The following is a 23,554-nucleotide window of genomic DNA, read 5'->3' on the forward strand; positions in this document are numbered from 1 at the left end:
TTGTTCATTGATTGCTTCCTCACATGTGCCTTGACCGCGGGCCTTCAGCAGACCGAGCAAGCCCCTGCTGGAGCCAGGTGAGCCCGCGCTCAAGCTGGCGACCTCGGGGTCTCGAACCTGGGTCCTTCCGCATCCCAGTCCGACGCTCTATCCACTGCGCCACCACCTGGTCAGGCCACATGTAGAAATTTGCCTCACTATCTCCCCTCCTCTCACCTAAAAATAAAAAAATAAATTAAAAAATTATTATCATTTCTTTGTCTTCACCTTAACCTTTGAGAAATTCTTGGACTGGAAGACTTCAGAACTTAAGTTTCCCTCTGATAATTTTTTTTTTTTTTTCACAGAGAGTCAGAGAGAGGGATAGACAGGGACAGACAGACAGGAAAGGAGAGATGAGAAGCATCAATCATTAGTTTTTCGTTGCGCATTGCAACACCTTAATTGTTCATTGATTGCTTTCTCATACGTGCCTTGACCACGGGCCTTCAGCAGACTGAGCAACCCCTTGCTGGAGCCAGCGACCCTGGGTCCAAGCTGGTGAGCTTTTTTTTTTGCTCAAGCCAGATGAGCCCGCGCTCAAGCTGGCAACCTCAGAGTCTCAAACCTGGGTCTTCCGCATCCCAGTACAATGCTCTATCCGCTGCACCACTACCTGGTCAGGCACCCCCTCTGATAAATTTTTAAGAACCAACACTTTAGAAGATCACACTTAAAGGAACTCTGTGATCCTTTAGAAAGGCTCTGTTGCTTGTAAGCTCTCTCTCTCTCTCTCTCTCTCTCTCTCTGAGTAAGTTTTTTTGTTTTGTTTTGTTTTGTTTTGTTTTTACAGAGAAAGAGAGAGAGAGAGAGAGAGAGAGAGAGGGATAGATAGGGACAGCTGTCTAGAGGGATAGACAGACAGCAGGAATGGAGAGAGATGAGAAGCATCAATTTTTCATTGTGCCACTTTAGTTCATTGATTGCTTTCTCATATGTGCCTTGATCGTGGGGCTACAGCAGACCGAGTAACCCCTTGCTTAAGCCAGGGGCCTTGGGCTCAAGCTGGTGAGCTTTGCTCAAACCAGATGAACCCACACTCAAGCTGGCGACCTCGGGGTCTTGAACCTGGGTCCTCTGCATCCCAGTCCGACGCTCTATCCACTGCGCCACTGCATAGTCAGGCTTGAGTAAGTTCTAATGTTAATTATTTTACTCTAATGAAAGATGTTTTTGTCACTCACAGCTTCTAGCTGGTGGTTGAGTGTTTCTAAGGCATAGCCCTCCCGGGAGGATTTGGGTCTGGAAGCTCCCCAGGCAGTGGCAGAGCTGGGAGCATCCCCAAGGAAAACTGGGTCTTCAACTTCCCTTATCACTGGGGGCAGAGTATAAACACACCACTCTCTGATCTTAGTATGATAATCTAGAGTGGGGGAGAAACAAACAGAAAATTACCATTCAGTTTTCAAAGTCTTTGAAGATGTATGTAATTTGATTCATAGATACAGAGAACAAACTGATGGTTGCCAGATGGGAGGCAAGTTGGGGGGTTGGGTAAAAAAGGTAAGGAGAATAAGAAGGTAAAAGTGCAAATTGGCAGTTACAAAATAGTCATGGGGTTGTAAAGCGCAGCCTATTTCAGTTCTCCCTGGTCCACAGATGGCTTCAATCTTAGCTCTTAACATCAGGGACATTAAAAAAGGAAAAGAGGCCTATTTGTTGAGACTCCAAAAGAAAAAAGATTAAAGTGGTACCAACTGTCCATCCCTTATTTGCAAATCCTGAAACCAGGATGAGACGCTCCCACAGTGCCAGGAACCTTCTTTTTTGGATGGTTATCATTCATGGGATGTTGAAGACACTGTCTGGAGCGTGGCTCAGCTGTGTGATCTCTAGCTTTCCTCCTCACAGAAATCCAGAGGAATCAGGCAGGATTACATGTAGCATCTAACCAAGTAGTATGTTTCTCATACTTTTCAGAGTGTCCCCTCCAACCCCATCCTTGTCTATCAGCAAATTCATCAGCTTCCCTTCCCCCTTCCACTTTCCCCCATTCTATCTCAGTGACCATGGGTGGGTTCTATCTCTCAGTGGTTCATTCCTCCTTCAGAGAAGTAGAGATCTGTCTAGTACCATCAGCTGGGCTCACCTACTTTACCATACTGGGCAGATGAGTTTAGGAAATCTGTATATTTGAACTCAACCTTGACACCATTATTAATGTTTTGAACTAGATACTTCATTATGAAGGGCTATCCTATGCATTATAGAATGTTTAAAAGCACCCTGGCCCTAGTACCTCACAAGTTAGGACAACCAAAAATGTCTTCAGACATTACCAAATAAATACCTCCAGGAAACAAAATAGTCTCCAGTTGAGAATCTCTGTTTTAGTTAAACCAGTAGTTATCTTTGATTCTTGTCTCATTTTGAGTCAAATCTTACATGTCATTTTAACTAATATATCAATGTAACATTATTTTTTTTTTTGTATTTTTCTGAAGCTGGAAACAGGGAGGCAGTCAGACAGACTCCCGCAAGTACCCGACTGGGATCCATCCGGCATGCCCACCAGGGGGCGATGCTCTGCCCATCTGGGGCGTCGCTCTGTTGTGACCAGAGCCATTCTAGCGCCTGAGGCAGAGGCCATGGAGCCATCCTCAGCGCCTGGGCCAACTTTGCTCCAATGGAGCCTCGGCTGCAGGAGGAGAAGAGAGAGACAGAGAGGAAGGAGAGGGAGAGGAGTGGAGAAGCAGATGGGTACTTCTCCTGTGTGCCCTGGCCAGAAATCGAACCCAGGACTTCCGCACGCCAGGCTGATGCTCTACCACTGAGCCAACCGGCCAGGGCTCAATGTAACTTTTACTTCCATTTCCAAGAGAAGAAATATATAGCTTAGGTGTTATCATCTCCTCCCATCACACACACACACACACACACACACACACACACACACACATCACCAGCAATGAGGTTGTTGTTGCCATCTGACTAGGGAGTAGTCCAGTTCCAAAATTCCCACCTGAGGGCTACTTTCTGGGGCCACTCTTGTTACCAACATGCCTTGGTTCCTCATACTGTATTGGCAAGTGTGAATCCGAGGACCAGGAGTGAAGGATGGCATTGTAAAGAAGGAAGGAAGAAGTCTGACCTGTGGTGGCGCAGTGGATCAAGCATCAACCTGGAACACTGAGGTTCCAGGTTCAAAACCCTGGGCTTGCCTGGTCAAGGCATATATGGGAGTTGACGCTTTCTGCTCCTCCCCCCTTCTCTCTCTCTCTCTTTCTCTTCTCTAAAACGAATAAATAGCCTGACCAGGTAGTGGCATAGTGGATAGAGCATCGGACTGGGATGCGGAGGAACCAGATTTGAGACCCCGAGGTCACCAGCTTGAGCACGGGCTCATCTGGTTTGAGCAAAAGCTCACCAGCTTGGACCCAAGGTCGCTGGCTCGAACAAGGGGTTACTCGGTCTGCTGAAGGCCCACAGTCAAGGCACATATGAGAAAGCAATCAATGAACAACTAAGGTGTTGCAACGAAAAACTGATGATTGATGCTTCTCATCTCTCTCTGTTCCTGTCTGTCTGTCCCTATCTATCCCTGTCTCTGACTCTCCCTCTGTCTCTGTAAAAAAATAAAATAAAATGAATGAATAAATAAATAAATAAAAATAATTTAAAAAAATAAAAAGAAGGAAGGAAGGAGAGCTTTTGTAAGAACCTTTTATCAAATTGGCCACTTCCAAAGACAGTTGGTTGCTTGATCCTGCAAGTTTGAAAGCTATATGAGCTATCTGAGGGGCATCTATCTGAGGGGGAAAGGACAAGCATATACTTATCAGGTGTTGATACCATTGGTCAAAGTTTGCCCCTTGAGGCATTAACCACCCCCCATACCTGCACCTTAAGGTTGTAACTGTCTGGATGCTGCGTGGTTTCAGCAGTCTCATGACCTTATAATATCATGCATGACACAAGCCTTGATGCAGAAGGTGAGAAGCCTGAGATATGGGCTAGAGGTGAAGTTCACTTAGGTTATTTATACCTGCTGAAGCCAGAATAAGATCAGTGGGGTGAAATAAGCAACAGGTGAGGCCGAGAGCATCAGCAATGGGGCATAAGAGGTGTTTAATACACCTGCACAAATGAATTTGTGCACTGAGATTCATTCCTGGTACATATTCAACTAAAGTGCCCTGGACCTACTTACTCTAAGCCTCATCTTTCTTTTTATAAACTGTAGATCATCACTTCAAGCTTACAGGATTGTTCTGAGAATTAGAGATCTTGTATGTGTAGAGCCTAATCATGATGTCAGTTCAATAAATAAATGTATATATGTGCACACACACACAGTAGTCGTCACCGTCGTTGTAGTCAGATATAAAGTCTTTCTAGCTGACCACAAGGGCCCATTGCGGTGAGGCCAAAGTTACACTATCCACCTTGTGTGATCTGTGAATTTGGCTTATGCTGCCCAGACAACCAGAACTTGCTCACTTGACTTAGCTTTCAGTGAGCAACTATTGTATGCCCCACCCTAGACTGGGCACTGGAGACCCAAAGACCAGAATCACTCCTGATCCTTGCCCTCAAAGCACTCAGAGTTTGGCAAAGATAAGCAAACAATAACAATTGTGGTGGTAGAGGTAAGCCCAGGAGGCTAAGGAAGCAAAGAAGTTTTGGGAGCCTTGACCAGGCGGTGGCGCAGTAGATAGAGCGGCGGACTGGGATGCACAGGACCCAAGTTCGAGACCCCGAGGTCGCCAGCTTGAGCGCGGGCTCATCTGGTTTGAGCAAAAGCTCACAAGCTTGGACCCAAGGTTGCTGGTTCGAGCAAGGGGTTACTCGGTCTGCTGAAGGCCCATAGTCAAGGCACATATGAGAAAGCAATCAATGAACAACTAAGGTGTCGCAATGAAAAACTGATGATTGATGCTTCTCATCTCTCTCCGTTCCTGTCTGTCTGTCCCTATCTATCCCTCTCTCTGACTCTCTCTGTCCCTGTAAAAAAAAAAAAAAAAAAAAAAAGAAAGAAAGAAGTCAAAAGAAGTCTTGGGAGATGAAGGCAAGCTTCCCCTACAGTACCAAAATCTGGAGGGCTATGTAGACATTAACCAGGCAAAGGTAGGAGGCTGGGCAAAACGTCTCTCACCAGGTCCACTCAGTGCAAATCCACTGCCATCGTCGTTTACTGGGACCCTGCAGTATTTCATTTGGTGGTCAGACACCATAAGGGGATATTGGGGTGAGTGAGTCAATCCTTCCCGCCACGCCTGACCAACCAGTCCCCACCCCAACCCTGGGCACAAGCAGGATGGGAATGAAGGAACAAATGACCACACTTACTGGGGTGCCCTTCACTCATTCACAGTTTGGATCACTCATTCACAAACTCAGAGTAATGGATTCATTCACTCCCTGTTTAAATCTTTATGGCCAAAAAGAACTGGAGGGAAAGGCTTGGTGACTTATTTTATTTCCACAACCGTCCTTCGTTACGCTACCAAGTAATAAAGAGAGAGAAAGAAAGTAAACCCCACATTCTGGAGAACTTTCTGCGCCCCGCCGGAGAGAGGCGAGAAGAGGGGGACATTCTTAGCGCACCCTCCATTCCGCCTGTCTCTTTAAAAACTGCAGCCTCGCACTCAGAAGAGGCGGCGCAGGGAGCAGGTTGTGGGTGCCCCTGCAGACTGAAATCTCCGTAGCATCGTATTCGAGTGCTGCTGTGTCTTTAAGGAACCTGGGCTTTACCGGGAGAAGGCAGAGAAGTTCCGCCTTCCGGATCTCCCACTTCCGGCAAGTTGGAGCGGCCGGAACCTGCGTGGAGCATCTGAAGTCCCAGCCTTCCTAGAGGGCTCGACGCCGAGGGCCCTAAGGTGAGGCTGCCAGGTGTGCGGGGCCCGCCCAGGAGAAAGGTGGCCTGGGATCCCCTGCCTGCCCAGGCCGCTGCGGTCCGGCTCCTTCACTTAAAACACTGCTTCTGCTTCTTGGGCGGCTCTTTCCCAGACCTGCCTCAGCTCGGGGCATCCCAGGCTGCAGGGTCGCCATCATTCCAACACCTGCTAGTTGCTTGGCTCAGCGTAAGCGCCTGTCTTTATTTATAATGTCCGCCCTCCTTCCAAACACGGTATGAGTAGGTACCATTATGAACCCATTTTACAGATGAGGAAACTGAGGCCCCGAGGAGCCTACAGTCACACAGCGAGAAGCAGCAGAATCTGGAATGAAATTCAGGTCTGTCTGACCCCAGAGCCTATGATCTTAATCACTGGCTAGGCTGAACGGCCTTTGCTCTTCACTACCCTCATAGCCACCTTGCTCAACCCCCAGACTCCGCTTCCTCATCCTTCCATCTCCAGGCTGCACCTAGTCTCTAAACACACAGTGAATGAAGTTGGATGGAACCCCGTTGGACCCCCATCCCCTTAGTTTCTTTATAATAGTTTTAATGATATCTCATGCTAAATGGTTATCTTCATTGAAACCTATCAAACCCACTAAAAAGAAAGGCAAATACCATTTCGAATGCTGAAATAAGATTTGTTTGCAGGTATTTTATTTTTGTATCCTATTTGATTCCTTTTTCCATTTTAGACCTCTGCAAATTTGCTTCCTAACAATTGGAAGAAGACCCACTGGCTGAATGGCGGCTGTGGATGACTTACAGTTTGAAGGTACATCAGTTGTGTGCCCACCTTTGTCTTTATGATCAGTATTTCTGCAGTCACAGCAACAGGTTTTCATTGCAATGCTGGCATAGACGTTAAAGATCATTTCAAACATCTTGATAAAAGAATGTTCTTTCCACCCAGGTTTTTCTGTTTGTCCACATCAGCTGTTACTTTTTGCCAAATAGCCCTTCAGATGGTAGCATCATAAATTTAGTACAGTGATTACAGAAAATGTGTACAGAGTACCTGCTTTAGTTCAGCAAACATTTATCGAGCACCTACTTTGTGCTTAAAACTATGCTAGATACAGGAGATTAAAAAAATAAAGGAGAAATCTTTTATACTGCTGGAGTAGATAAAAGTGTAAAAAGATAATCATGATGACATATGATCAGGCCATTTCTTCACTGAATCAGTGAGTATCATGAGTGTGACTGTGAACCAGGCAATCTAGTTCTCAGGGATCTCAGGGATAGAAGAGTGAACAAACAGCTAGTTTCTTGCCTTTATGAGGCTCTCAGTCCAGTGAGGGAGACATTTATTTATTAAATGGTCATTTAAATATTTCAGTATTAAGTAGCCTACAAACTATGAAAGTGCTGGAGGAAAAGTTTATAGCTCATAACCCAGAGCCTGATCTAGGCTGGGATTGACGAATGCTTATTGTTCTTGTAAATACTTGTGTCGTTCTTACTATATGGTGGGCACTGTTCTAAGTGCTTTACTAATATTAACTCATTTAATCCCTATGTCAATTTTATCAAGTAGTTTTTTTTAGCAATTTTTTTTAGATTTTTATTTATTCATTTTTAGAGAAAGAGAGTAGAGAGAAAGAGAGAGAGAGAGAGAGAGAGAGAGAGAAGGGGGAAGAGCAGGAAGCATCAACTCCCGTATGTGCCTTGACCAGGCAAGTCCAGGGTTTTGAACCAGCGACCTCAGCATTCCAGGTCGATGCTTTATCCACTGTGCCACCACAGGTCAGGCTATCAAGTAGTTATTTTATTCTCCCTATTTACTAATGAGGAAATTGAGGCACAGGAAAATTAAGTATTTTGTCTTAAGATCATATAGTTAATAAGTAAAGTAAGTTAATAAGCTAAAGCCAGGTTTGAACCCAAGAAACCTACCTTCACAACCTGTGCTATCTCACTACTATCTGTGGAAGAGATATGATGAAAAATCCATTTCATCAGCAAAGACAGTCAGCTCTGTCTTCAAAATTCATCCAGCATCTGACCATTTCTCACCACCTCTGCTACTCTTCCACCATGCTCAAGGTCACTATCACCTTTTATCTGGATTATAACCCTTGCCTTTTTTTCTGATCTTCCTGCTTCCTCCCTTGTTCCATTACAGTAGGTATTTTACAGTCAGAGTCCTTTAAAACTAAGTTAGGGTGTGTCACCCCTTTAAAACCTTCCTTGCCCATCCTGTCTCAATTCAGTATATGAACATTCAAGCACAAAGAATAGCACGTACAAACTACCTTCAGAGGATGGAAACTTGCTTTATTTTTTTCCAAGTAATTTAAAGAAGGCCAAGATACCAGAGCACAGAAGGTGGGAAAGGCTGTCACAAGTTGAGGTTTGAGAGGGAAGAGGAGCCAAATCTCATAGGACTTTATAAACTATGTTAAGGACTTGGCTGTTTAGAAAAGAACACAGGATGCCCCAGGGGGTCTTGGAAGGCTTCCCCATGGAACAGTGGTAGTCCTAGAGAGCAAGTGGAGTTCAGAACCCTTCAGATTAGAAGACACTGTCAGGAAAGGCAAACATAGCAAGGGCTATGCCAGGATGTAGAAGAAGAAAATGTTGGTGGCAGAAATAAAAAACATACCCTCAAGGAGCAGAAATGGGCAAGAATAAGTAATAGAGAGCAGAACGTGTGAATAGTTATCATGTGAGAGGTACACACGTTCTGCATTTCAATCAAACTATGCCATCTACTGTTTCTTTTTTTTTTTTTTAGCCAGAGATAGAGGCAGAGACAGAGATAGCGGCAGACAGGCAGGAAGGGAGAGAGATGAGAAGTATCAGTTCTTTGTTGCTGCACCTTAGTTGTTCATTGATTGCTTTCTCATGTGCCTTGATGGGGGAGGCGCAGGGGGGCTCCAGCAGAACAAGTGACCCCTTGCTCAAGCCAGTGACCTTCGGCTCAAGCCACTGACCATGGGGTCTTGTCTATGATCCCATGCTCAAGCCAGCAAGCCTGCATTCAAGCTGGTGAGCCTGTGCTCAAGCCAGATAAGCCTGTGCTAAAGCCAGTGACTTCAGGGCTTGAACCTGGGTCCTCTGTGTCCCAGTCTGACTCTATCCACTGCACCGCCACCTGGTCAGGCTGCCATCTACTGTTGTTCAAACTTGGGGTACATTTTCCGTCTTCCAGGTCTTGTTCATCTCATTTACTTTGCATGAGATGCCATCCCCACCACTCTGATCATCTTTCTCATATGGCAACTTCTCCAATAAACATTTCCAAATCCCATCAAGTAGATGAGTTATCATCCTCCTTTGAGCTTCTTTGGCCTTTGTACCTCTAACCTGACACTGTTCTTCTTCTGGCAGCCCCTTTCCTCTGGCAGATCGAGTAACCCCTTGCTCAAGCCAGCGACCTTGGGTCCAAGCTGGTGAGCCTTGCTCAAACCAGATGAACTCACGCTCAAGCTGGTGACCTCAGGGTCTCGAACCTGGGTCCTCCGCATCTCAGGCCAATGCTCTGTCCACTGCACCACCGCCTGGTCAGGCAAACTATTGCATTTAAATATAAGACTTAAGTATATCTTCCTTGGTCTGATTCCCTCACACAAAGTTGTGACTTTTTTTTTCTTCTTCTAATTTTTCCATTGATTTGTGAGAGAGAGGGAGGTGTGGGGGGAGAGAGAAGCATCAACTCATTTTTCCACTTAGTTGTTTCATTTAGTTGTGCACTCATTGGTTGCTTTTCGTATGTGCCCTGACTGGGGATCAAACCCATTACCTGGGTGTGCCAGGACGATGCTCTATTCACTGAGTCACCTGGCCAGGGTGTGATTATCTTTTTAAATGTCAGTGTCGGGTGCAGTAAAAAATGATAGCTATAGCCTGACCAGGAGGTGGCGCAGTGGATAGAGCGTTGGACTGGGATACGGAAGGACCCAGGTTCGAGACCCCGAGGTCACCAGCTTGAGTGCAGACTCATCTGGTTTGAGCAAAGCTCACCAGCTTGGACCCAAGATCGCTGGCTCAAGCAAGGGGTTACTCGGTCTGCTGAAGGCCTGCGGTCAAGGCACATATGAGAAAGCAATCAATGAACAACTAAGGTGTTGCAACGCGCAATGAAAAACTAATGATTGATGCTTCTCATCTCTCTGCATTCCCGTCTGTCTGTCCCTGTCTATCCCTCTCTCTGACTCACTCTCTGTCTCTGTAAAAAATAAATTAAAAAATAAAATGATAGCTATAGCAATACTTATCACATATTATCCTCCAAATCTCTCTGTATAACAGGCATTATCTGCATTTTATAGTGGAAGGAGCAGAGACTCAAGCGATATGAAATAATTTGCCCAGGGTCATGGAGTGTAAGAGTCTTAATCTTAAACAAAGGACCTCATGCTCCAGCGCCTCATGCTGCTTCAAAAGCCAAAACATTGGAGACTGAAGCTTAAGTAATTGTAACATATCAGCTACCTAATTAATTTCAGTCACTTTAGTTCTCTACATAAAACTATTTGCATAGCTGGAAGGCAATAAGAGTGGGCTCAGCTATCCAAGAGCCCTATCCTACTGTCAGTCAGATTCATGCCGTGCTTGGAGTGTTATAATGGTCCCCTGCTGTTACCCTGTCTTAGTCCTGCCAAGTTCTAGAGATGCCCTGAATTGTATTCAAGAGCAGCTAAGTAAAGTTCGCTAGGATACCCAGAGAGAGGAAATCTCACTCATTGCTTTTGGACATGAATAGGTGAAGTTCTTTTGGAGAGCAGTTTAACAATAAGACACAAGAGCCTTAGAAGTGATTTGCACCTTTTGACCTAGTGATCACACTGACAAGTATTCATCCTAAGGCAATAACCCAAAAAGCTTTCTCTACACCGGTACTCTTTACAGTGTTATTTGTACTAATGAACAATTGAAAACACCCCAAACATCCAATAACAGTGGAATAACTGTGTTAACATAAGGTGTCTCTCTCCTGTTCTCCCTGTCCCCAGCTGATAAAATATTATATATCCTCGTGAGTATTGTAAAAAATGATATAAAACAAAAAAAATCATTTTTTAATATAATCCCCAGTAGACAGAATAGGATACAGGATTGTTTACATAGTATTATCACATCCTGAATTAGTACTTAGCACATTGTAGGCTTGCAGTAAATATTTGTTGAATGAATGATCTTCATGGGCATGAATCTTGCTATAGAGGAAAAAGAAATATATCAGAAGTTAATAGTGGTTTCCTTGATTCGGTGGGACTAAGAGTGATTTTTTATTCTGAGATTCCTACTTTTGCTTTTGTCCCTTTATTTTCTTTCTTTCTTTTTTTTAGATTTTTGTTTATTCATTTTTAGAGAAAGAAGAGAGAGAGAGAGATAAGGGGGGGGAGGAGCAGGAAGCATCAACTCCCATATGTGCCTTGACCAGGCAAGCCCAGGGTTTTGAACCAGCAATCTCAACATTCCAGGCCAATGCTTTAGTCACTGCACCACCACAGGTCAAGCGTCCCTTTATTTTCTATAGTGATTACATAGGCCTTATTGGAAAAAAATAATTTCATTAAATTTTTTTGTACTAGAATCAAAGAAAAAAGGTTTAGATTGGGTAATTGCTGTGGGCCAGGCATTCTACTAAGGACTCCCCCCCTGTTTTATTTATTTATTTATTTATTTATATTTATAAATAAATATTTAATGGGGTGACATCAATAAATCAGGGTACATATATTCAAAGAAAACATGTCCAGGTTATCTTGTCATTCAATTATGTTGCATACCCATCACCCAAAGTCAGATTGTCCTTCTTCACCTTCTATCTAGTTTTCTTTGTGCCCCTCCTCCTCCCCCTCCCTTTTCCCGTCTCCCTCCTCCTCCCCCCCAACCACCACACTCTTGTCCATGTCTCTTAGTCTCATTTTTATGTCCCACCAATGTATAGAATCATGCAGTTCTTGTTTTTTTCTGATTTACTTAGTTCACTCCGTATAATGTTATCAAGATCCCACCATTTTGTTGTAAATGATCTGATGTCATCATTTCTTATGGCTGAGTAGCATACCCTAGCAGGGGTCGTCAAACTTTTTATAAAAACCGCCCACTTTTGCAGTGCTGGTCAACCTGGTCCCTACCGTGCAACCAAACAGCGCCGTGATTGGCCCATCATGAAAGCTGGAACGCCCACTAGTGGGCGGTAGGGACCAGGTCTACCAGCACTGCAAAAGTGGGCGGTTTTTATAAAAAGTTTGATGACCCCTGCGGGCCTAGTGTATACGTGCCACATCTTCTTTATCCAGTCTTCTATTTTTTTTTACAGTGATTAAAGCCTTTAAGCAAACTCTTGGCCAATACAACAACAATCCATAAAAGAGTAGTGTCCTTAACATGTTCACCAAGTCCAAGTTGGTCCAACACCATTCCAGATCCCTGCAAATGCAACCCAACTCCAGTTCAGTCTGTTAGGAGCTGTCACAAGGAGCAGAGTCCAAGAAAAGTCCACATCCAGGAAAAGTCCACATGGCACTGGAATTGTCACAATTCTATACTTTGTAGCTCACGTCCAAGTCCCAATGACTGCTGCTTCTAGCTGGTAATGATTCAGGTAGACTGGAAAAGCCATCTGCAGCATGTGTGGAGATGGAGCTTTTGTTCTCCTCTGCTAGTCTCAGTGTGGCTTCTTTAGTGTTCCTTGGTTGAAGAGTCCTCTTAGTTTAGTCCAAATTTGGTTTTTCCAGATGATAGTTCTTAAAATTAGTTTGTAATCCACTTTGGTTCTGGGAGGTGGAGGTTGGTACGTCCGCCTACTCCATCGCCATCTTGTCTTCCCGCTAAGGACTTTACTTAGGTAATATTCCTAACTTTTCCAAAATTCTTTAGTGTAAACATTATTCTCCCCATTGTATAGATGGAACTCTGAGTCTTATAGAGATTGTAACTTACACAAGTTCATGTAATTAGTAAATAGCTGAGCCAGGACTAAAATCTAGGACTGACTCCAACTTCTCTTCATAATAATTTTTCTATGTCAGCTTGATTTCTAGGTGAGATTGCTTTTTCAGAGCCTTTTGCCATCTGTATCAGAAAGGGTCTATAGCAAAGTTGAGATTATAACAGCTTGTCTTTAAATTAAAAGTATAACATTTCCAGTGTGAGTAAGGTTTTTGACATTCTCATGTTCTAACTGATTTCAGAATTTGGTGATATAGCCACTTCTCTAGGAGCAAACCCAGATGCCACCACGATATGCATCGAGGGGCCTGGTGAAACTCCCAGACATCAACCGGGACCCGCACGAGGGAGAGAAGAGGACGACGAGTTACTGGGGAATGATGACTCTGATAAAACTGAGGTTTGCATTTGTCTTTGAAAATTTTTTTTTAAATTTTGAAAGAATTTGTTCATGCATTTTTTTAAAATATATTTTTTTAGTTTTTAAAGATTTTATTTATTGATTTTACAGAGGGGTTGTGTGGATGAGAAGTAATTGCTTCACTCTAGCTGTTCACTGAGTTGCTTGTTGTATGGGCCTTGACCGAGCAATTCAAGGGTTTTGAACCAGTGACCTCAGTGTTCCAGGTCAATGCTCTGTCCACTGTGCCTCCACAGGCCAGGCTGTTCATGCATTTATTCACTGTCTCCTATGTGCCAGGTAGAGAGCAGTGGCAACACAAAGTGGCATCAGACGTGGTCTCTGCCTTGGGGGGATAAACAGGCAAACAGATGATTGTCGTTGATGGGAAGCACACTGGCTGGGGGAGCACTGGGGTTGTGGGAGCCGAGAGAAAGTTACAGAGGGCTTCCTGGAGATGGTGACACTTAAACTGAGTCTTGATGAAAGAGTGGGTGGTAGCCAAGTGACGGCAGGGAAGGTGATCTAGGCAATAGTTTCAGTGAAGTCACAGGCATGAAAGAACATGATACAGACAGCACATCTCCTATCTTCATATACATTAGGAACAAAATATAGGTGAAGACAGGAGATGAGGCTTCACAGATGGGCAAGAACTCAATCCAATGAATATGAATATTCTGAAAACTATCGGGAGCTATTAAAAGATTTTAAACAGCCTGACCAGGTGGTGGCGCAGTAGATAGAGCATTGGACTGGAATGCAAAAGACCCAGGTTCGAGACCCCGAGGTTGCCAGTTTGAGTGCGGGCTCATCTGGCTTGAGCAAAAGCTCAACAGCTTGGACCCAAGGTCGCTGGCTCGAGCAAGGGGTTACTCGGTCTGCTGAAGGCCCACAGTCAAGGTACATATGAGAAAGCAATCAGTGAACAACTAAGGTGTCAAAAACAAAAAACTGCCTGACCTGTGGTGGTGCAGTGGGTAAAGCATCGACCTGGAAATGCTGAGGTCGCCAGTTCGAAACCCTGGGCTTGCCTGGTCAAGGCACATATGGGAGTTGATGCTTCCAGCTCCTCTCCCCCTTCTCTCTTTCTGTCTCTCCTCTCTCTCTCTGTCTCTGTCTCTCTCCTCTCTAAAATGAATAAACTTAAAAAAACAAAACAAAAAAACCCCGAAAAACTAATGATTGATGCTTCTCATCTCTCCGTTCTTGTCTGTATGTCCCTATCTATCCCTCTCTCTGACTCTATCTCTGTCCCTGTATTAAAAAAAAAAAAAGATTTTAAACAATATAGGCAGATATGTTTAAAGATATTAAAGATACGGCAGCTGTGTGAAATTGGAGGGAGACGGACTGGAGGCCAAAAGACCAGGTGGGGACTGTTGAAGTGATCCAGGCTAACAGTGGTGAAGCCTGAACTGGAGTTGACACACACGTTTAGGGGATGGGCTCAGTAGGACTTGGTAGCAAAGCGGGTGGGGCAAGAGGATTCTAGGGAGACTTCTAGGTTTCTGCACCTGGTAGGAGGTCAGGGTTATTATTATTACTTTTTTTATCACAAAGACTTATTTCTCCCTTGCTGATTGGCTCAGTGGTAGAGTGTAAGTTTGGCTGTGGATGTCCCAGGTTTGATCCTTGGTCAGGACACACAGGAGAAGTGACCAACTGTTTCTCCTCTCCCCCTCCCCTTTTCTTACTCTCTCTTCTCTCTTCCTCTCCTGCAGCCATGGCTCAATTGGTTTGAACACATTGGCTCTGGGTGTTGAGGATGGCTCCATGGAGCCTCTGCCTCAGGCACTAAAAATAGCTTGGTTGCGACCATGGCCCCAGATGGGCAGAGCATCAGCCCCAGACGGAGGTTGCTGGGTGGATCCCAGTCTGGGCACATGCGGAAGTCTTGTCTATTTCCCTCCTTTCACTTGAAAAAGAAGAAAACAAACAAAAAAACCCCCAAAGATTTATTTCCATGTGCAGTGTTGTGTTCCAGAAAAATCATATTTCTAGTAATAGTTTGTAAATGGAATCATGATTGTAGTGCAGTAGAGGAGCATCTGGTTTGTAGCAGTGTTTTCCATCCAGGCTTATTAAAATAGTGGAGCTCTTGGGTGCCAGGTGCTCTTTGTGGAACTCCATGTAACATCAAAATAAGTACCAAAGTTTATGCTAAGAGCTCAGACCTAGGAACCTAACTTTGAATCCTGGTCCAGGTCTATAGTAATAGCTGTGTGGTCATGGGTAAGGTACTTTAACTTCCTTAAGCTTAGGTTTCCTTATCTAAAATGTAAGAAGACAGTATGTTGACTATTGTCATCATTATCATCATAATAGTTAATATTTATTCAGTATGTAATAGCTACCAGATACCATTTAAAGTTCTTAACTTGGATCATCTTGTCTAATCCTCAAAACAACCCCGAATGCCAGGACCTGTTCTTATACTCATTTTACACAGAGAAACCTGAGACCCAGAGTTTAAGTAACTTGCCCCAGTACACACAACTGGCAGGTAGCAGATGGAACTTTAAACCAAGGCAGTCTTGAGTTCAGAGCCTGTGCCCCTCCACTCTGTACTAGAGTTAGTGTATGTTAAGTGCTTATTAAGGTGCTTGGCACTGCAAGAGACAGGAGTGGTTATTACTATAGTTAAATGTATCAATCAGAGTTCTCCAGAGAAGTAGAACCAACAGGATGTTTATAAAGAGAATGAAATATATTTTAAAGAATTGGTTCACATGGTTGTGGATGCTTGGCAAGCCCAAAATCTGATGGAGGAGGCTGGTAGGCTGGAGACTCAGGAAAAAGTTGGAGTTTGAGTCCAAAGGCATTCTGCTGTAGAATCAGGAAGAGCTGATGTGCAGATGAAGTCTGAAGGCAGTCTACTGGAGAATTCCCTCTTGCTCACAAAGGCAGTTCTATTCAAGCCTTCACATGATTGGCTGAGGCCAGCCTACATTTTGGAGGGCAGTCTGCTTTACTTAAAAAGTCCACTGATTTAAATGTAAATCTCATCCCAAAAAACCCTCATAGAAACATACAGAATAATGTCTGGCCAAATATCTGGACAACCATGGCCTATACCAGGGGTAGTCAACCTTTTTATACCTACCGCCCACTTTTGTATCTCTGTTAGTAGTAAAATTTTCTAACCGCCCACTGGTTCCACAGTAATGGTGATTTATAAAGTAGGGAAGTAACTTTATAAAATTTATAAAGCAGAGTTACAGCAAGTTAAAGCATATAATAATAATTACTTACCAAGTACTTTATTTTGGATTTTTGCTAAGTTTGGCAGAATAAATTTTTATAAAACAACTTACTATACTTAAATCTATCTTTTTATTTATACTTTGGTTGCTCTGCTACTGCCCACCATGGAAGCTGGAACGCCCACTAGTGGGTGGTAGGGACCAGGTTGACTACCACTGGCCTAGAAAAATAGATACATATAATTAATCATCACATTGAGCAATAGCAGGCTTCAAAAGTTTTTTTTATCTTCTTTTTTATTGAATCTATTGGGGTGACACTGGTTAACAAAATTATACAGGTTTCAGGTACACAATTCCACAACACATCATCTGCACACCGTATTGTGTGTTCACCACCCTAAGTCAAGTCTCCCTCTGTCACCATTTATCCCCTCTATACTCTCCTCCACTTCCCTCCCCCCCTTCACCTCCTGGCAAGCAGGCTTCAAAAGTTTAAGAAAAGTATAGGGGGAAAAATATTAAAATTGAAAATATTGTTTTTACTATTTTAATGTTGTCTGTGTGTTGGGAAGAGGTTGTCACTATTCTAATGATCCCTTGACCTACCTTATGGAACATGGGTCAGTGGTGTCCATATCTTGTAATACAGTGTGTCCGTAAAGTCATGGTGCACTTTTGACCGGTCACAGGAAAGCAACAAAAGAAATAGAAATGTGAAATCTGGCCCTGGCCAGTTGGCTCAGTGGTAAAGCGTCGGCCTGGCATGCAGGAGTCCCGAGTTCGATTCCCGGCCAGGGCACACAGGAGAAGCGCCCATCTGCTTCTCCACCCCTCCCCCTCTCCTTCCTCCCTGTCTCTTTCTTCCCCTCCCGCAGCCAAGGCTCCATTGGAGCAAGGTTGGCCCAGGCGCTGAGGATGGCTCCATGGCCTCTGCCTCAGGCGCTAGAATGGCTCTGGTTGCGGCAGAGCGATGCCCCGGATGGGCGGAGCTTTGCCCCCTGGTGGGCATGCCAGGTGGATCCCGGTCAGGTGCACGCAGGAGTCTGTCTGACTGCCTCCCAGTTTCCAGTTTCAGAAAAATACAAAAAGGAAAAAAAAAAAGTGAAATCTGCACCAAATAAAAGGAAAACCCTCCCAGTTTCTGTAGGATGATGTGGCAGCATGTGCGCACGCGCAGATGATGACGTAACACCGTGTATACAGCAGAGCATCCCACGGCCATGCCAGTCGAGATGTGGACGGTACAGAAGAAAGTTCAGTGTGTTCTGTGGCTCACTAGATTCGAATCCGTGACCAAAGTGCAATGTGAATAGTAGCGTGTTTATAACAAAGCATCACCACATAGGAATAACATTACTTGGTGGGATAAGCAGTTGAAGGAAACTGGCAGTTTGGTGGAGAAATCCGTTCTGGTAGGCCATAAGTCAGTGACGAGTCTGTAGAGGCTATACGGGATAGCTACCTAAGGAGCCTTAAAAAATCTGTGCGTGAGCCCACATCGAACTGCACTGAATAGGTATGAAACTGGGAGAGTTTTCCTTTTATTTGGTGCAGATTTCACATTTCTATCATCTTTTGTTGCTTTCCTGTGACTGGTCAAAAGTGCACCATGACTTTACGGACACACTGTATTAGGGTTGGAAGGAACCTTCCATTGCCTCTATTTCAGTTTCCTTTCCAAGGTGTGTTCATGGTATGTCAGAAAGACAACACGTGAATACTTCCAGAAACAGGCTGTTCATTACCACATAAAGCAGCCACTGCCACTGTCGGACAACTTGAATTGTAAAAGCTTTTTCTTTTATAATGAACAAAATATTTTTTGAGAGTACTTTCCCTTATCCTTCAAAGTTCCTCAGAGTCTATCTTTTCCTTTAGCTGTATGAGTCCTCTTCAAGTAACTGAAGATGGCAGTCAGGTTCCTGGCATGTAGCCTGCACTCTGCTTTCAAATAGTTGTGTTGTTGGGGCAGGTATGGCCTTCCATGGGTACCACTTCTAAATTGGAATTTTGTTTCTTTTGTCAGAGGAGTATATTTTAAGTTTCTAATATTTTAGAAAGTGAATCAGTGTATTGGATTTTTGGAAATTCTGGTGGTCACAGTAGTAAGGATCTTGAAGGGGTAAGGGAAGAAAGATACTTACACTGCCTTCTGTATGTATGTTTGTGTGTGTGTGTATATATATATATGCATATATATGTTACTGTACATAATACACATGTATAATTAATCCGCCCTATAATCCTATGAGGATTAATGTAATCTATATGACCTATATCTATCTATCTATCTATCTATCTATCTATCTATCTATCTATCTATCTATAGATATAATCTACCTATGAGGTAGATCTTCTTAGCTCTACTTTGTACATAAGAGAAGTAAGACTGAGAGGAGTCTAGTGATTTGACAAAGCTGCTGCTCGTGGAGGGACCAGGATTTGAAATTTGATGTGACTTTAAAACTCACACTTGTTTATATCAGGCTGAGAGTCAGGCATGGCTATTATAAAGTTGATTGATGGATGCAGAACAGCTTGATCTTTCATACAGTTTGGTTTTATATTAGATCAGTTCTGTGTATCTAGAATAAGAACTTGTGTTCATTGTTTTATTTTGCCTTTTGACAGTTACTTGCTGGACAGAAGAAAAGCTCTCCTTTCTGGACATTTGAATACTATCAAACATTTTTTGATGTAGACACTTACCAGGTGTGTAAAGCAGTTTCATTCACCTTTCCTTTTACATGTAATGGAGGCTCATTAGACGGTTAAGCAGTGAAATAATGTGAAAGCGTTTGTATGCTGGATAGGGTCTTACAAAAGTATTGATAAAATGGTTCCTAGTGCTTGAAAATACTACCATCATAAAGGCTCTCATAACAGTTTCAGTTTTGCAGTAGTTGATTTTATTAATCTTAAAAAAATCTTCATTAGACTTAATGCTATGTTGTTTTGCAGGTCTTTGACAGAATAAAAGGGTCTCTTTTGCCAATACCAGGAAAAAACTTTGTGAGGTTATATATCCGCAGCAATCCAGATCTCTATGGTATGTGTGTTGTCATTTTGATTCTTTACCATGTGCACACTGAACTCAGGTGAGCGCGGGTTCTCTGGAAAGTTGGAGAAGTACACTGTTGGCAAGGCACGTGGCATTTTATTTGACTTTTCTGAGCTGCAGAGGCAACCCTTGCAAAGAATTTTGGAGAAAATGCAGTTATATGTTACATTAATGCCATGATTATAAATAATAGTATGTCCTTTGAAAGTCAAATGACATTACAAACTTGAGACAAATTAAGTTACTTTGTATAAGAGGAGATTGTTGATTTTAATTTTAGAGGAATTGGTTTTGGGGGGGAGAGTGGGGAAAAGTAGTCTTACATTTTTTTTTATTGAGTCCCTGCTCTGTCTTCAGACAGACTGTCTCTCTTTGGGACTCAGACACAGCACTGGAAGTCTGTAAGAGGGATGGGCCAGGAGATGATTGTCATCTTTGGTGTCCCTGCCATCTGAGAAAGGTCAGAGGTCTACCCAGTGCTCTACAGGAAAAGGTTCTGACATCAGCAGGCTTCTGTGTTTGAGGAGAGAAGAGAGCCAATGGCTCTGAGTGCTTTTGTGTGCAGGTGCTCCATTAAAGACTGTGTATATGGTCACATTTAATTCTTGCAACAACCTTCAGGGTAGTTGTTGTTGTCCCCATTTTTCTTTTTTTTTCTTTTTCTTTTTTGTATTTTTCTGAAGCTGGAAACGGGGAGAGACAGTCAGACAGACTCCCGCATGCGCCCGACCGGGATCCACCCGGCACGCCCACCAGGGGCGATGCTCTGCCCACCAGGGGGTGATGCTCTGCCCCTCCGGAGCGTCGCTCTGCGGTGACCAGAGCCACTCTAGCGCCTGGGGCAGAGGCCAAGGAGCCATCCCCAGCGCCCGGGCCATCTTTGCTCCAATGGAGCTTGGCTGTGGGAGGGGAAGAGAGAGACAGAGAGGAAGGAGGGGGGGGGGAGAAGCAAATGGGTGCTTCTCCTATGTGCCCTGGCCGGGAATCGAACCCGGGTCCCCCGCATGCCAGGCCGACACTCTACCGCTGAGCCAACCGGCCAGGGCCTGTCCCCATTTTTCAAAAGAGGTTTCTTTTTTTTTTTTTTTAAGTGAGAGAAGGAGACAGACAGACTCCCCCATGCACCCTGACCAGGATCTATCTGGCAACTCCTATCTTGAATCCAGAATGCTTTAATGTCTGAGGTTGACGCTTGGACCTACCAAGCTATTCTCAGTGCCTGTGTCTGATGCTTGAGCCAGTTGAGCCAATGCTGCAGGAGGGAAAGAGGGTGATAAAAGGGAGAGGCAGGGGGAGAAAAGCAGATGTCCACTTCTCTTGTGTGCTCTGACTGGAAATTGAACCCAGGACATCCACACGCTGGGCCGACGCTCTGTCCACTGATCCAACTGGCCAGGACCAAAAGTTTCTGTTGCTCAGTGAGGCTTGGTAATATATACTTAATTGTAAACAGTAAGTTTGGGAGTGATTATATATGTTGATTATAAGAGGAAAAGGAACTCATGAGAAATTTCTTGGTGCCAATTATTACATATACTATTTAATCCTTACAACAAGACTATATAGTAAGTACTAGTATCTCTGTTTTCTGTGTGAGGAAACTAAGACTGAGAGTTGTCAAACTAAAAGAGTAGAACTAGAATCTAATTCAGTAATAGGTAAAGCTCAGATTTATTCTGTTAGACTGGAGGTTTTAAGTTATAGAAACTTTTCATCTAATGACACAGATGTCCAATATTTAAGACCTTTAAACGTGTGCCTTGGCCAGATAGCTCATTGTTCAGGTTAGAGCTTTGTCCCCATATGTCAAGGAAGTGAGTTTGAGCCCTAGTCAGGGCACATACAGGAATCAATCAATGAATGCAAATTGATGTTTCTTTCCTCCCCCCAAATCAATTTAAAAATAAAGCCAATAACTGCTCTGGAGGTTGAGGAGAGTGCCGCCTCCATTCAGCTCCCGCTCTCTGCAACAGAACCAGACGTTTCATCCAGAGATCCATGGGATTCCTGGAGTTCCAGCCACGCATGGACTGAAAACTATTGCTTTGGCCCGTGTCTCTCATCCAAGGGTTGCCAAGTGCTTTCTTTTTAGCTCTCTCATTCATTCTTCTAGCCTGAGAACTTCTTGAGAGGCTGGCTATATGTCTGAGTAATCCATTTCATCAATGCCTGGCAGAGGGCTTGGCACAGAAGAAGTGCCCAAACAATTTGTGAGCACCTTGTTTTGAGCTAGAGACTGAGGACTCAGAGATAAAGTCATAGTCTCCTCCCCCAAGGGGGAAGAAGAAGAGAACTAGTGTATTAAACCCTACAAGTACCAAGCATGTGGAGCTTAATGCTATTTTATACTGTTTTATTTCCACGTGCTAAGGTAGCGTAATCAAAAGAGAAAAATTGAAGTTTGTTTTATCAGTTTTTGTGCTTTTCTGGATGTTAGAAATTTTTTTTTTTTTGTATTTTTCTGAAGTTGGAAACGGAGAGGCAGACAGACTCCCGCATGCGCCTGACTGGGATCCACCCGGCATGCCCACCAGGGCGCGATGCTCTGCCCATCTGGGGCGTCGCTCTGCCGCAGAGCCATTCTAGCGCCTGAGGCAGAGGCCATGGAGCCATCCTCAGCGCCCGGGCCAACTTTGCTCCAATGGAGCCTTGGCTGCGGGAGGGGAAGAGAGAGACAGAGAGGAAGGAGAGGGGGAGGAGTGGAGAAGCAGATGGACGCTTCTCCTGTGTGCCCTGGCCGGGAATTGAACCCGGGACTCCTGAACGCCAGGCTGACGCTCTACCACTGAGCCATCCAGCCAGGGCTTAGAAATATTTTTATAATATAAAAATGCATACTACAAACTAAATTAAGGCTCCCACCCTCATCCCATAAGAGTAGGAATATGGCAGGAAGGAGGAAGAGACTGGCAGCATGAAGCAAGGTACAGGCCTGGGATGAACAGGTGGTTGTGTGTCTTTGGAGGCCAAGCTTCCTTGTGCCTGAGTGTGTGCCTAGTGTGCAAAACATTAATTTGCATAAACTGTTGTGTATTGTGAGCCGGGGGTCTAGAGTGTAGTGGCTACTTAGTAAATAATGGCTGACAGAATATGATGTTCTATGCTTTCTAGTTAATGGTTACTATAATATTGTGGCCACTTGTGCTCAAATGCTTGAATGGTCTCTGGCTATCCACAACACGTGGTCAGTTTTGTTCATTTGCTCTACAAATCTTTTGGTAATCTTTTATTGTTGTTGATTGTAGGGGGTTTTTAAAGTCTTGTTTGCTGTGTCTTTCAGGTGCTAGGCTCTCACAATAATATAGTGGGACCTGGTTGGTTGGCTCAGTGGTAGAACGTCAGCCTGGGTGTGGAAATCCCGGGTTCGATTCCCATCAGGTCACACAGGAGAAGTGCCCATCTTCTTCTCCACCCTTCCCCCTCTTCTTCCTCTCTATCTCTCTCTTCCCCTCCCGTAGCCAAGGCTCCATTGGAGCAAAGTTGACCCTGGTGCTGAGGACAGCTCCATGGCCTCCGCCTCAGGTGCTAAAATGGCTCTGGCCACAATGGAGTGATGCCCCAGATGTGCAGAGCATCGCCCCCTGGTGGGCATGCCGAGTGGATCCTGGTCAGGCGCATGCGGGAGTCTGACTGTCTCCCCACTTCTAACTTAAGAAAAATAGAAAAAAAAATATATATAATATATATTTTTATATATATTTTAAAATATATATATATAAAAAATATATATGTTATATATAATATATGTTATATATTATATACATATTATATATTATATATGTTATATATAACATATATAATATATATGTTATATATAACATATATAATATATATGTTATATATATTATATATATATAGAGAGAGAGAGAGAGAGAACAAGATTTAGTCCTTGGCCAGAGCAGAGAGCTTGTAGACTAGTGAGTAACAGCAATGTGTAAAAAGCTGATGGTAACTCTTTGGAGCACCCAGTCGAGTGTTTGTGCTCTTTTCCCACCTTCAAGATTCAGTGTGGCTTTGAAGAGTGCTAATTCATTTCTGGTAGTGATCTCTCCAAACACAATAATTCTCAACTAAAAACATTTTTTAAAAATTTG

At 43.8% G+C, this 23,554-nt stretch overlaps 1 protein-coding gene across 5 annotated transcripts in view; it reads left to right on the plus strand.

Annotated features, from left to right (window-relative positions):
• Nucleotides 1-5,735: 5,735 nt before the first annotated feature.
• The window catches only part of YIPF1 (Yip1 domain family member 1), a 40,813-nt gene continuing 22,994 nt past the window's right edge, over nt 5,736-23,554 (plus strand). For 3 of the 5 annotated variants that reach the window (XM_066269140.1, XM_066269139.1, XM_066269143.1), the window contains exons 1-5: nt 5,736-5,858; nt 6,577-6,656; nt 13,033-13,190; nt 19,031-19,111; nt 19,361-19,448. In XM_066269140.1, the coding sequence (XP_066125237.1) occupies nt 6,626-6,656; nt 13,033-13,190; nt 19,031-19,111; nt 19,361-19,448 (358 nt within the window). In that variant the 5' untranslated portion in view covers nt 5,736-5,858; nt 6,577-6,625. The other 2 variants (XM_066269142.1, XM_066269141.1) reach the window with 2 other exon arrangements.

Source organism: Saccopteryx bilineata, chromosome 3 (assembly GCF_036850765.1).
Source record: "Saccopteryx bilineata isolate mSacBil1 chromosome 3, mSacBil1_pri_phased_curated, whole genome shotgun sequence".
NCBI classification, from domain to species: domain Eukaryota; kingdom Metazoa; phylum Chordata; class Mammalia; order Chiroptera; family Emballonuridae; genus Saccopteryx; species Saccopteryx bilineata.